Source organism: Erinaceus europaeus, unplaced genomic scaffold (genome assembly GCF_950295315.1).
Source record: "Erinaceus europaeus unplaced genomic scaffold, mEriEur2.1 scaffold_738, whole genome shotgun sequence".
NCBI lineage: Eukaryota > Metazoa > Chordata > Mammalia > Eulipotyphla > Erinaceidae > Erinaceus > Erinaceus europaeus.
This window is the reverse complement of record NW_026648066.1, coordinates 1-15,032: the sequence shown is the minus strand read 5'-3', so window position 1 is coordinate 15,032 and position 15,032 is coordinate 1. Positions and strand designations below refer to the sequence as shown.

The 15,032-nt window shown below is 35.4% G+C and overlaps 1 protein-coding gene and 1 pseudogene across 1 annotated transcript in view; one reads left to right on the top strand and one right to left on the bottom strand.

Moving 5' to 3' along the window:
- Positions 1 to 14,377, bottom strand: part of LOC103107056 (pregnancy zone protein-like) — a gene marked incomplete at its 5' end in the record, with an annotated part of 30,024 nt that extends 15,647 nt beyond the window's left edge. Inside the window, 6 exons of the mRNA XM_060184702.1 lie at positions 2,999 to 3,134; positions 4,520 to 4,678; positions 7,210 to 7,359; positions 9,724 to 9,866; positions 13,352 to 13,415; positions 14,150 to 14,377. Of these exons, the coding sequence (XP_060040685.1) occupies positions 2,999 to 3,134; positions 4,520 to 4,678; positions 7,210 to 7,359; positions 9,724 to 9,866; positions 13,352 to 13,415; positions 14,150 to 14,377 (880 nt within the window). The remainder of the gene's footprint in view (positions 1 to 2,998; positions 3,135 to 4,519; positions 4,679 to 7,209; positions 7,360 to 9,723; positions 9,867 to 13,351; positions 13,416 to 14,149) is intronic.
- LOC103107046 (large ribosomal subunit protein eL28-like) lies at positions 10,760 to 12,640 on the top strand (annotated as a pseudogene).
- Positions 14,378 to 15,032: the final 655 nt, after the last annotated feature.

Below are 15,032 nucleotides of genomic sequence, written 5' to 3'. Positions count from 1 at the left end.
AAAAGTTAAGAACATAACCACCTCAAAGTAGATTTCCTATTTCAGTGGTTTAACATAGCTGAGTAAAAACAGATATGACTGAATAACAAAAAATTCTGAAGGTTAAGACAAAATATGCTAAAGAAAGAGTCAGACTTTTTAAATTTTATTTTAAATATTTATTTATTTCCTTTTGTTGCCCTTGTTGTTTTATTATTGTGGTTATTATTGTTGTTATTGATGACGTTGTTGGATAGGACAGAGAGAAATGGAGAGAGGAGGGGAAGATAGAGAGGGAGAGATAAAGATAAGACACCTGCAGACCTGCTTCACTGCCTATGAAACGACTCTCCTGCAGGTTGGGAGCCAGGACTCGAACCAGGATCCTTACACAGGTCCTTGCGCTTTGTGCCATGTGTGCTTAACCCGTTGCACTATAGCCCCACTCCCCTGACTTTTTTATAAGCAGTACTCCAGATAATAGAAGATATATAAGTATGATACATGGACACACATAACTATCCATACATGCACCTACATATCAGAGTTGAAAGGCTCTGGAATTGTGTGGAGTTGTACCTCTCTTACCCTGTGGTCTTCTCAGTGTTTCCCCTTTTTTTTTGCCTCCAGGGTTATTGCTGGGGCTCAGTGCCTGCACCACGAATCCACTGCTGTTATTTTTCCCCTTTTGTTGCCCCCCCTTCATCATTATTGTGGTTATTATTGTTATTGTTATTGATGTCATTGTTGTTGTATACTACAGAGAGAAATGGAGAGAGGAGGGGAATACAGAGAGGGGGAGACAAAGATAAACATTTGCAGACCTGCTTCACCTCTTGTGAGGTGACACTCCTGCAGGTGGTGTGTTGGAAGCTTGAACTGGGATCCTTGTGCTGGTCCTTGGGCTACCTGCCATGTGCGCTTAAGCTGCTGTGCTACAGCCGAGCCCCCACCCAGTGTTTACATCTTATAAAACTTAAAAGAAAAATTATGTGGGGAGTCAGGCCGTGGTGCTCACCCTGTTAAATGCACATAAAGGTCTTCAGGTATCTACCTTTCTCCGTCCCTCTCTATCTCCTTCTCCTCTCTCAGTTTCTCTCTGTTCTAGCCAATAAAGTGGAAAAGAAATGGCAACCAGGAGAAATGGATTTGTAGTGCTGGTACCAAGACCCAGTGATAACCCTGGAGTAAAAAAGGAAAAAAAATAATTATGTGAATTCTAAAATCCATGTCTATGTATAATTAAAGCCATATTTAAACATAGAATTTCTTATACATCATACACAAAAAAACTGCTGTTGAAAAAGACTAGAAGCATGAAAGTCAAACTAAGGTGCTTTTTAAATACTTTGGCTATGAAATAACGAGGCACAAGACCTGGATGGTCTAGTTGTAAATAATTTAAAAAAAAGAATAGCTGATATATACTCAATGTAACATTTACATGAGAGTATTATATAATATTTTAATAAGAATATAGTTATGATATTTTGAATTTTTCAGGTTCTTTGATTTCATCAGTATGTTTTTTTAGGATTAAAAAGAAAATATGCACTTATAGTTAGAGAGTTATGAAAAAGTAAAAGGATAGGCAACTGATGAGGATTTTCCCCTTTACTATTACCAGTGACTTTTATTTTTATTAGTGATTTAGTGCAAAAATTAATAAAGTCATGGGCCCCTTGGAATGCACCTAAGATTGTTTGTTTTTACAATATGGGATTTGATTTCTTTTAAGGGAATATTTATTTTTCTTTTTTCTTTTTTAGGAATTTTTAAAAGAAATTTCTATTTAAAATAAATTTTAGAAAAACAATATGAGAGCATTTTTCAGCTCTGGCATATGCAGTGCTGGAAGCTGAACTTGGGGCTTGAGACCTGCAAGATAACTCCTTTTTATTTTAACTAGGTTTCATTCCTTGTTTTCTGAGGTAAATAATTTCTACTATATTAAAATAGATGTGTTTTTTTTTAAACAGAACCACATTTACCTCCATTTTATTTCCTATAAGAAAAGCAGGACTACTAGTGGTCCTACTACTACTACAATACTAGTGATCAAAACTAGGTCCTTCCCATGGTAGCTTTCCCATTCTCTAGCCCTCTGGGAGCATGGACTCAGGGTCGTTGAGGGTTGCAGAAGGTAGAAGGTCTGGCTTCTGTAATTGCTTCCCCGCTGAACATGGGCGGTGACTGGTCGGTCCATGGGAGGGGGGGGATTATGGGGATTGGGTGGTGGGAATTGTGTGGAGTTGTACCCCTTCTACCTTATGTTTTTGTTCACTAATCCTTTCTTAAATAAAAAATTTAAAAAAAAAACTAGGTACTTGAAGATGCTGGGGACACATTCTGGACAGCTACTGGACTGGCTCACTGGAAATTTTGTGAACAAAAACAATGAAACATGGAACTGAGGAATAGCTCACTCAGTAGAGCACATGCTTTGCCATGAGAGTGGTCCTGACTTAAATCCCAGAAGCACCACTTGAGAGTATCACAGCCTGGCAGAATCTCTGTTCTCCCCCACACTTCTCCATATTTCTTTGTGTCTCTATCAAAAGTAAAAAGAGCTAAAAAGAAAATGTTGATCTGGGAGTGGTGAATTCACACATGTGTGAGACACTGTCTGTAGCAGAGAGAAAACAGTTATATACTTAGCTACTGAGTTGTGGTGGTGGTGGGGGTGTATGTGTTAGTGTTATAATCTACCTCTTCCTGACTAATTTAGGTATGGAAGCCATAGTAAATAAAGATGATTGGAAATAGCAAGACTATTGAAGACTAGGGAAAAAGCTAGTTTTGGTTTGAGAAGGAAAAGAGGCAGAGAGAGAAAGGGAGGGGAAAGAGTGACAAAATAATTGCTTAAAATATATATTTTTCCAAGGAAAAATTATCATTTGAAGAAAATTTACCAAGAATTTAACTATAGTGAATTAGGAAAGAAAATAGACTTTTATCCTATCTCAACTCAACAAAGCATGATTTTTCTTCTGTATTCAGGCAAACAAATCTCTCTTACCTACACCTGCTGCTAATGCTATTGGTGGTGGTGGTGGTGGTGGCATTATTGGAGGTATAATTCCATATATTCGAGGTTGATGACAAAAACGTTGCTTCTGGATTTTTGAGTTGGTGAAAACCTCTAATCCTAAAGACTAGAAGGAAATTGATTACAATAAATGTATATTGACAATCTAATTTTGAGACTTAATTATTTCTTTTATTACATTTTCTCTTTTACTATATATATTAACACATAGTTCATATGGACATCAGGATAATTCTATACCATAGGGAGGATAAATATTTTATAACAAATTATAAAATATAAGTATTTTATAAGTATAAAAACTTACAAGTATGGAACCAGAGTTTATCTAGTTTGGAACTTATCTAGTATGGAACTTACGTTTATATAGTTTATCCAGTTAGTCAATGGGAGCTGGGATTAGAACCCACTTGTGATTCCTCTCTCTGAATTGTGTCTGTTTTGTGCTGATATCTCTCTAATTGTCTTTTGCATCCCTGAAACTGAGTATTTTAGTCTTAAGTGTTGAAAAGCATTTCCTTCTTTCTTCTACCCAATCTACCCACAAAGCAAACAGTATGTGTACACACATGCTTTATACCATTATAGCAGATGATTTTTTTTTTTCATTTGAAATTGTAGGGCTGAAAAATTGAGATTTCCCTGCATGGTTCTAGTAAACTTTGCTTTGTGCTTTATTATAAAATATACTTTTCTCTGAATCTTTATTCTCAATTCATCCCTTGGGTGACCATCCTTTTCTCTTTTCCTATTGAATAATTTCTTTTATTTAAAAAAATTTTTTCCCTTTTGCTGCCCTTGTTGTTTATTGTCGTTGTTGTTATTGCTGTAATTGTTGCTGGGTAGGACAGAGAGAAATCGAGAGAGGAGGGGAAGACAGAGAGGGGGAGAGAAAGATACACACCCACAGACTTGCTTCACCGCCTGTGAAGCGACCCCCTTGTAGGTGGGGAGCTGTGGGCTTGAACCGGGATCCTTATACCAGTCCTTGCGCTTTGCGCCATGTGAGCTTAACCCGCTGTGCCACCACCCAGGTCCCTGAATAATTTCTTTTGTTAGCTCATGTCTCTACATGGAAACACATGAGTATACAAAGTTCATTTTATTCCTCTGATATTTCATTATTTTCCTATTAATCAGCTTTTTTGGAGGACAGGATTAAATTTTAGAGCTCAGAAGTCCATTTGTTCTCTCTCTCTTTAAATATATATTTTTTTATTTTGGGTAAAGACAGATAAATTGAGAGGGGGGGAGAAGAGAGCGAGAGAGAGAGAGAGACTGAGAGAGAGAGAGAGAGAGAGAGAGAATCCTGAAGCACTGTTTCACCATTTGTGAAGCTTTTCCCCTGCGGGAGAGGATGGAGACTTGAACCTGGGTCCCTGTGCACTGTAATATTGCTCAACCAGATGCACCAACACCCTGCTCTGAAGTTTGTTCTCTGTCTTGAAAAATATTGAAGTCAATTTTTGTTAAGGCTTTAGAAAGAATTACCGTAACGATACTATAAGTATCATCCTCTATGGTCTGCATTTGCATGCTGTTGTCTGCATTAATGCATGGTTCATCATCTTCAATTGTAGGACCTGAATATACTCCATACCTTGACAGTCCAATAGGAAACAAATTCTTCATTGGTAACAAATCATAAACCTGTAAATTTGAGAGAACAAAAAGAACATATTTTTGTCTTTATGAAAAAAATTAAATGTGACTATGTATAGTATAAAATCTAAATGATTATGGTATTTCCTTAATATCCCCAGGCCCCATTATAAAAAATAGAGAATTGAATGAAGTGTTAAAAAGAAATAATCTAGGGGCTGGGTGTGGTGCACCTGGTTAAGCCCACATGTTACAATGTGCAAGGACCTGGGTTCGAGCCCCCAGTCCCCACATGCAGGAGGAAAGCTTCACTAGTGGTGAAGCAGCGCTACAGGTGTCTTTCTGTCTCTCACTCTCTCTATCCCTCCCTTCCCTCTCGATTTCTGACTGTTTCTATCCAATCAATAAGTAAAGATAATAAAAAATTTTAAAGAAGAATTAATCCTAGTTATTTTGCTGTAAGAAGAACTGAATACATAGAGCAAAATGAAAAGAATTTGTCAAACTCTCAGAGATTATTTTGGTTATAGAAAACTAAAAACTAAGTTCCCTCTCTCCATGGCTTAATATGTACTTTTAAAAGAATACAAGATAAGTAAATGGTACAGAGAAGCTATTGGGAGAATTAAAAGCTCTCATATTTCTATTGCCTATAGATAACTAACATAACTACTTGATTCATTCCCATTTCCGATTTAATATTATGCTCTTTCCAAATTTTGTGTGTGTTTTGTTTTAGCCTACTATTTTAGCATCAGGTTTATCTTGAAAGAAAACTAGGTACAGAATAAACCTAGAAATCAATTCTAGTTCAGTTTTTATCTAGTATAAAACACCCTGCTAAGTGATACAATGTTCTGCTTCCTATTATCTAAGCTACTACCCTAATCTTCTGTTTCTACACTTCAGTCCTAGTCTCTAACAGTAAAAAATAAATAAATAAATAAATAAAAACTTCATAGTATACAAATCTGAAGTGTTCTGGTAAAAATAAATGAATAAATAATGATCCTTTTTAATTTACTTTATCTCAACATTGTTTATTCATTTCATTATGGTTATCAAAATTTGAAGTTATTATACATTGATATTCTTTGTTTGTTTGTTTTTTGCCTCCAGGGTTATCTCTGGGGCTTGGTGCCTGCACTAAGAATCCATTGCTCCTGAGGCCATTTTTTCCTATTTTTGTTGCCCTTGTTATTATTATTGTTGTTATTGCTGTTGTCGGATAGGACAGAGAGAAATCAAGAAAGGAGGGAAGACAGAGAAGGGGAGAGAAAGACAAGACACCTGCAGATCTGCTTCACTGCTTGTAAGACGACCCCCTCCTGCAGGTGGGGAGACAGGGGCTTGAACCAGGATCCTTGTAACAGTCCTGTGCTTTGCACCATGTGTACTTAACCCGCTGTGCTACTGCCCGGCCCCCAATTGATATGCTTTTGCTGCCCGATTTTATATCTCATAAGACTATGAATCTAAAGTATTACCAAACTTTCATCTAGGCGGCTCACCACTAGATCTCTTTTCACCAAGGTTATATCCATCCTATCATCAAAGATACTGAACTACCAACCCTGAAAACTACCTGCCCTTTCTGAAAGCGCTTCATCAAAAGAAGTATTTTTCAAAGACAAAGTTTAAATGGAAACTTTCTTTTTATTATTTTAATAGATATAAATTTTACTAGATTATTTACTATTTTCTAGCCTGACAGATTTAAGTCAGCTTTCTTGTCATACTTAAGATCAGTAATCAGTGCTTGAATTTTAGGCAAAGTTTTAAAATTTGGCATTTCACATAGCACTGTGGGTTTTTTTTTTTTTTTTTTTTTGAGGGGGCAACTTTAAAAAAAATTTACTTATAAAAAGGAAAAACTGACAAAAACCTTAGGATAAGAGGGTTACAACTCCACAGAATTCTCACCACCAGAACTCCATATCCCATCCCCCTCCCCTAATAGCTTTCCTATTCTTTATCCCTCTGGGAGTATGGGCCCAACTTTTTTGAATGTGTTCATTAGGTGTGACATTGAAAGGAATTCAGTTCAAATTCTACCTTTAAAATACATTGTGGGTGGGAAGAAAGCAGTAGAACTCATGTCTTTTATTCATAGAAAGCTGGTTTTGATCACTAGCACTACATGAAACTGGAGATGGCACACTCACAATTATGCCCATGACAATTTACCATCACTTTCTTCATTTAAAATTAAGGTAGTAAATACCACCTTAAAACTGATTCACTAAATTCATTTACTGATCTATTAAAATATATTCAGCATCATTTATGCTATGCTAGGCAAAGAGATTGTAGTTATGAGAAAGATAGTCCCTTAGGAATTATAAGAAAGGACATCATAAATAGATAGATAGATAGATAGATAGATAGATAAATAGATTTAAATACATATGCAATATATTTTTTCTTTTTTGGAACTGAACTAAATTCTGACTCAAATATAATTTACTCATTATGCCTGAGACTCTGAAGAACTTTTCCTTTTGTAGTTTTAACTAACAACCCAAAATGATTTTTTCATATATGCATTTTCTACTTTTCCATACTTAAATGGGACTTACAGATTGTGGTGAGAGCTCAGCTTCAGGCTTCATTAGCAACACACTCTGGTCTACCCCCCGCAGGGCACAGAGGGACTGAGGAGTGGCAGTGACTTTCACTTTGGTGTCTGAGGCTGGCAAACCCTGGGCTGAGGAGAAACTCAGATTTACCTGTAAAGAGGACATGGTTATAGTAGCAAGTTTTCCACTGACTACAGTCTCAAACTCTTCTTCCAGACTTGGACCAATCCTTTATTTTGTTCTTAATACTGTTTATTTTTATTGAAGTGACTTTGATTTATAATATACATATTTTATAATATATATAGATAAATATAGATATATTCTTCAGGTACAGAGCATTATGTCAAAAAATACACTGTATCATGACCATGGCCGTGAGTCTAGTTTCTATCCACCATCATACAATAATCTTCTTTATCTGCTTTACCTAGTTCCAATCCGTTTTTCTTCTGGTAACCACCTCCATGTCTAAGAGTTTGTCCTTGCTTTACTTTGTTTGCCAACTTCCTATGTTTATTTGTATTTTAAATATAAGTGAAATGATATGGTTTGTATTTCTCTAACTGATGTCATTTAACAAAGTAACTTTGTTAAGCAAAGTTTCATGCTTGAAAAAAAAAAAGCTGAGTAGGATTACTACTTGTCTATAATTTCTTTATCTTCTTCAATACTAGAGCAACATTCAGAGCAACATATCTAGAACCAACCAAGTAACCAATCATTTCTGGAATAAACTGGAAATGTAGTTCATTTCAAAATTATTTCTCGTCCTAGATTAGGACTAGTCCATTATTATGTGTTTATTTTATTTAACTAACATTGTTTTATAATATTTTAAGAGCTTCCCTTTCCTCATGTAACTGGTAAGGTATAAATTTGTTTTGATCACATTTGAAAAATTCTAAATAGGAAACAGCAGTGGTGTGTGTGTGTGTGTGTGTGTGTGTGTGTGTGTGTGTGTGTATGTGTGTGTATGTGTATGTGTGTGTTTGTGTTGAATGTGTGTAGTTACATCACTCTACTTCTGAGACCAGTCAACTGAAGTCTCTTGACATTTAATCAGAGTAGTACTATTTATCAGGAAAAAAATGATACTGTTTATCAGGTTGAGAAAAAGTGAGTGAAAAATAAAAACTGCAAAACAAAGAACATTGTCCAGAATTTTCTCAGGAAGTTGATTTTGCTTTGACCAGCAAAATTCCATCAGCTAGGATGTTGATTCCTCATATGTATGTGAACCCATCTTTACATGTAAATGTAATATGCATAAATATTACACATATGTAAATGCAATATAGGTGTGTGAATATTACACATATGTAAATGTGATACAGATGTGTGAATATGCGATATATTTTTATATTAAAAGTGTGAATTTTATGCAACAATCAAAATAATTTGGAATTCAGTTACTGAAATATAACCAGGTAATTTTCTATCATCTTGATTTCATTGATTTTTATTATAGTAAAATCTCAGTACCTTTAGTTAAATAATATTTAACTTGAATTTAATTATGATAATCCTTCCATGTGTTATATTTAGTTAAATCTAAATTCACATATAAAATAATTATATTCAAGATAGAGTAATATTCATTTCCAACATTCCATATATTATGTGAAACACTACCTATGAAAAATTCTATTCTATATACTTTGTCTTTATTCTTAGAAATTTTAAGCTGATTAAAAATTTCTTGATTTCTCAAGGCCCTCTTTACACATCATCTTGTAAGGACTTCTAGAGGATTAAGGGCCCTTAACTTTTAACTTAAATAAGTATATTTTCTAACATTTTGTAGTGAATGAAAATGGGCAACTTTTTTTTCTGAACACTGTATAAATCTTTCATCTATATCACTTGCTTTTTCATGGTTGATCTTCACCTTGTGTAATGTTAATGTAAAAGATAATACAATAGTAAAAATCAGGTAAGCAACACTAAATTCTATTGAGATAAAGCTGATTTATTTATAATGTGTTGTTCTGAATGAAAACAAAAAACTCACTTGGCAACTCTGTTAGATGTTTATATAGTCATATGTGTATCACTATATGATAAGCTATATTTTCAAAATGGAGTTCATGCATGTATGCCTGTTCTGTATTATCAATCTAACTTTGAATTCATGATAACTTAGTGATTTCTGAGTGGTACATGGAGGTGTTTTGGGCTCATGGTTGAATAATTATGATGGATGCTTTGTGGCACATCATTTGTAATTGAAAGCTTGAGGAGAAACTACATAATTAAAGTTATTAATGAGTTATAATGGAATAGAACTTAAATTTCATATGAATATAGGAACTATGGATGCTACTTTGTACTTTAACATTAGAGCCCTCTGGAAACATCATCATATCTTTCATTAGAATTACTTTGGAAGAAATTTTTAAAGCAACATATAGCAGTCTTTTGATACATAAAGGTTTTTTGTTAACTTTATTATTTTCCATACTTCCAAAGGGATGTGAATAAAAGGATAGGACTTAAATAAAAAAGACCCACCTTATTCGCAAAACATTTTTCAACTTTAATGTTATCAGTGTCTGCAATCACTTCTCCATTAGGCAAAATAGTATAAATCAACAACTCAGCAGTAGGAGCAATATCTGATTCAACTTGAATAGAGAAGGGAAATACTCCTTTCACTAGAGAAAGTTCAAGAAAATAGGTTAGGGAGAACTCTCAGCTTTATCAAAAAGAAGGTTAAAATTGTTCACATTAGGCACATATATCCAATGTATGAAATAACTTACATTTATATCAGCATGCATTAGTAGTGCTCAGTAAACATATGGTATCTGACACCTTAAAGTTGTAAGTTAAATTGTTCATTCTCTGGGTTTAAATAGGAAGAAATAATACAAGTATGTCTCTAAGTTTAAATGTTAGAAAAAATGTCTATGAAGGAAGAATTCAAAAGAGAACACCTAGATGTCTTGAGTTATCTCTATGATTCATGTCAGCACAGTTCTTGTCATACTCCTAGGACAATTCAAAGAATGTAACACAAGTGCCAGGGAGAAATCTCAATGTTAGAAGATAGGACTAGTATTCCTGAGGCCCCAGATTCAGTGTCAGCACTATCATATGCCAGACCTGAGCAGTGTTGTGGTACCTTTCATTAGTTCAAATAAAAGGGACAGATTATAAAGTAAAAAGAAAATATAATCAACTTCTACAGACAGGAAACAAGCTGATAAACCTTAGCTGCAAAAACATTTTATCCTTCATGAAAAAGAAAAAGAAAATGATTCCAAAGGTGGAGTATTGAGCACAAAGGGCAGACACATGAACCAAAGAATTATTTCCAGGCCTTATAACATATTGTCTTCCAAGTTGATTTCAATTTTTCTTGGAACAAATGCGTCCTTTTTATTTGTCATAGAGCTGATTATACTCAGGGTCTCACTAGCACATCACTTAAGTAATTGACATGATAATATTTGAGCTGTTGAGACCTATTTGAGATTTGAACTGGAGTTGATGCTATAATATATTAAGACTTTGAGGGTTGTTGGGATGGGGTAATTGCATTTTCATGTGGATTGGATGTGAATCTTTGGAGCAAGATGACAATTCTATGGGAAGTAGAACAAAGGTGTCAATGTTAAATTCAAAAGTTGTGACTGTATTGATTCAAATAGGACTTGCAAGTATGATTTTGTCAATGGCCTTGATGAGATCATGTTTTAGACCTAATGTAAATGTAGTGATATTTAAAAGGGGAATTTGGACAATAAGACAGAGATTTGAGGATTACATGCTACTGGTATTAAAGATAGAAGAGATAATGAACTAATGGATGTAAAAGGAGTTAACAAGAGAGAAAAGGCAAGAAAACAGATAATTATCTATACTTTCAGTAGAAATATGGCCCTACTGACATCTTGATATTTGGATCAAACATACCTCTAGCCTATTAAATTGAATAGTAAATTTATGTGGTCATAAACCCCAAATTTGTGATATTTCATAAACTAGGGAAGTGAACACAAACACATAATTGGGGAAATGTATAACTAAGTTAAAATTTAGTTTGGCACACTTTTCAATTATTTTTTCTGCATTAAAAATGTTTATTAATCATACTTTGTAATAGCCTATATATATAGTATGCAGCTATTAAAATTTATGATATTGCCAACTCTGTAATAACTTGAACATAATTTGCAGGTCTCGTGTTGAGTGAGATAAGCCAGAAAGAGAAGTATAAATACTAAATGATTTTATTTATAGCTGAAATTTAAGGGAATAAAATGACAGTAAGGGAAAATGTAAGGTGAAACATGGAAGGGCTGTGCTATGTTGTGCCAAAGCAAAGTACTCTGGAGAAAGAGGGTAAGGAATCAGATGACTGGACATTGAAGTCCTGGTATACGATAGGGATGAGTACCCTAGTGAGGGAGTGGGTGTCTCCAATACATCTAGACACTTCTTATGAGGAGATGAGGTTGTACCAATGTGCCATTCATTGACTCTACTTCAAACTACCAACCCTCCAAATTAAAAGAAAATAAAAATAATATTGAATTAATTTTCTTTAGGAAGATTTTTTTTTGTCATCACTACTCTGGATCAATTTATTCAGATAGTGAAAGAGAGAGTGACAGAAGAAGAAAGGGAAAGACGCCACAGCACCAAAGCTTCCCCAGTGGCCAGAGAATCAGGCTCCAACCTGGATTATGTGCCTGACAAAGGAGACATGCTGTCAGGGAAGCTGATATTGTCAGGCCTCTTAGGAATAAAATTAAAAAGAGAGAGAGAGAGAGAGAGAGAGAGAGAGAGAGGATATATAATGGAAATATTAACTGGACTCAAATGAACCTACATCTCTCTCTTTTTTTTTTAAATATCAGCTGCCTTCCTCTAAATAGTAGAAGAAAGATCCTGTCAAAATGTTCTAGGCAGCTATTAAGAATGATGAATTTGGTCTCTTCTGTCTCCGGCAGCCGCATCAAGAGGAGCTGCCACCATCAGCACACCTGCAGTGGGATGGTGGTGCGGAACTGCTCCAACTTCCTCATCAAGAGGAACAAGCAGACCTACAGCTTGGAGCCCAAAAACCTCAAGGCCCATAACTTTTGGCTAAAACGGGCTGCTCCACAACAAGACCGTGGGCGTGGAGCCGGTGGCAGACAGCAAAGGCGTGGTAGTCATCATGAAGTACAGGACTAGCCAGCGGATGCTGGCCACCTCCTACATGCGCATCACCATCAACAAGAATGCCTGGGCCACTCTGAGCAGCATCAGCCACATGATCTGCAAGAACAAGTACCCACCAGACCTGCGAATGGCTGCCATCTGCAGGCCCAGCGTCATCCTGAGCAGCCAGAAGCCCGTGATGGTCAAGAGGAGGCGCGCCCACCCCACCAAGAGCTCTTGAACATCTGTACAATAAAGCTCTCTGCCACCAAGAAAAAAAAAAGAAAAAGAAAAAAAAATGATGAATTCACCTTCTTCATCTAATCTTTAATGAAGCTTGAAGGAATCATGTTAAGGGAGATAAGGCAGAAATAGAAGGATGAATATGGGATGATCTCACTCATAGAAGTTGAAAAATAAGAACAGAAGGGGAAACACAAAGTAGAACTTGGACTGGTATTGGTGTATTGCACCAATGTAAAAGACTGAGGGGGGGGTCCTGGAACATGATGGCAGAGGAGGTCGGGGTGGGGGGAGGGAGGTTAGAGTTCTATATGGAAACTAAGAAATGTTACACATGTACCAATTACTGTATTTTACTGTCTACTATAAACCATTAGTCCCCCAGTAATGAAAAAAATACAAATATAAAAAAATGAGATAAGCCAGAAAGAGAAGGATGAATATGGGGTTATCTCACTCATGGATAAAAGCTGAGAAATAAGAACAGAAAGTGGAAACACAAAGTAGAACTTGGACTGGGTCTGGTGTACTACACCAAAGTAAAGGCTTGGAGGGAGTAAAGGGGCACTTTCAGATTCTGTTGCACAATGGTGGAGGAGGACCCAGGATGGGAATGAGAGTATTCTGCAGAACACTGAGAAATGTTACCAACAACTGTATCTACTGTAAACCATTAATCTCGCTCCCTTAAAATGTTCAGAATTTGACTCTGAGAGAAAAATTAGGAAATCATGAAAGTCCTTACTCTCTCCTTGCTTAATGGGTAGAACATGTGTTCCCGATTGTGAGATGCTTCCTCGTGCTTTGATCTGAAAGTGAAACAATGCATTCATTATCATTTTGAAGGGCAAATATTAAGCTTCCTTAAATGTATTTACATAAGTAATCTCAGGATTCCAACCCAGAAATTATTTTGATTATTAGATCTCTCTTCAAGTATTTTCCTGTTATCTATAGTTGCATAATTTAAAAAGCAATTTTAGAATGCTTTACTAGTTTAAGATTTGTGATTTATTTCAAATACAAATACTCAAAATTTACATATTCTTCCAGTAAATATTTTCATCCCTGCTATATAAAAATAGTGTATAATTAAGGTCTATATAAAATGTGTAAATGGTCATAGAGATAGATAATTCTAAATAAGTTGGGTACTTATTTTGTCATGTCTCCAACACAGGTGAACTCCAACACTATGTGAGAGAATTGATAGCACTGGGGGAAGATCTAGTGTTATAGTCCCCCACCTCTCCATTTTCTTTCTTGCTCTGTCTGAATGGAAAAAAAGTTAATCAATGAAATCTCACATGTACTCCGTACACTATATTTAATCCTCTTCTGCTTAGCTTTTCATTGGAACTCAGAAGAAACTTGAAAGTTCTGGTGGAGATCAGAGTATCAATGAAAATTTAAAGCATAGTGATTTATTAGGAATTGTGATTTTCTTTTCAAGCACTAAGAAACAAATATTTACATTGTTATCTTACAAAATGCCTTACTTTTTATCTCTACACTTAGAAAGAGATACAACTTTTATTCTTACCAAATAATAGAAAGTTAAGTCCTTTTCATTCCTCAGAATCTCTTCATTCAGTATATAATGTACCCTGATCTTCTGGGTTTGTCCACAGGTCATAGTACCAAAAACAGGTTCAAGGTGAAGGTAACTCTTGCTCTCGGAGAAAAGGTGTCTTACAAAATGATGTGCTTCTATATGAATTTCATTAAGCCACCACGTATGAAAACAGTACTCATTCTTTTTGTAAGAAACCTAATAGGAAGAATAAAGTCCTTATACTGATTGTGTGTGTGTGTGTGTGTGTGTGTGTGTGTGTGTGTGTGTGTGTGCAAGCGCTATATTCTCTGGAGATATATACAGCTCTAGAGAAAACCCATTAATATAGATGCCCAACTTTTTTTTTATTGGGGGGATTAGTGGTTTACAGTCAACAGTAAAATATAATACTTGGTACATATGTAACATTTCTCAGTTTCCCATATAGAAATCTAACCCCCTATAAGTCCCCCTTTGCCATCATGTTCCAGGACCTGGATCCTACCCCACCCCAGAGTTTTTTACATTGGTGCAATACACCAATTCCAGTTCCAAGTTATGCTTTGTGTTTTCCCTTCTGTTCTTTTTTTTTCAACTTCTGTTTATGAGTGAGATAATCCCATATCCATCCTTCTCTTTCTGTTTTATCTCCCTTAACATGATTCCTTCAAGCTCTATCCAAGATGAGTTGGAGACGACTAATTCACCATTTTTGATAGCTGAGTAGTATTCCATTGTTGTGTGACTACAACAACATGAGTATATTGTAGATGCTCAGTTTTATGCTTATGCTTCTGTAACAACTATTGTTAAAAGACATGAGCTTTACCATAATCTATGGGGCACAGTTAAAGCAATAAGAAGAGAGAAA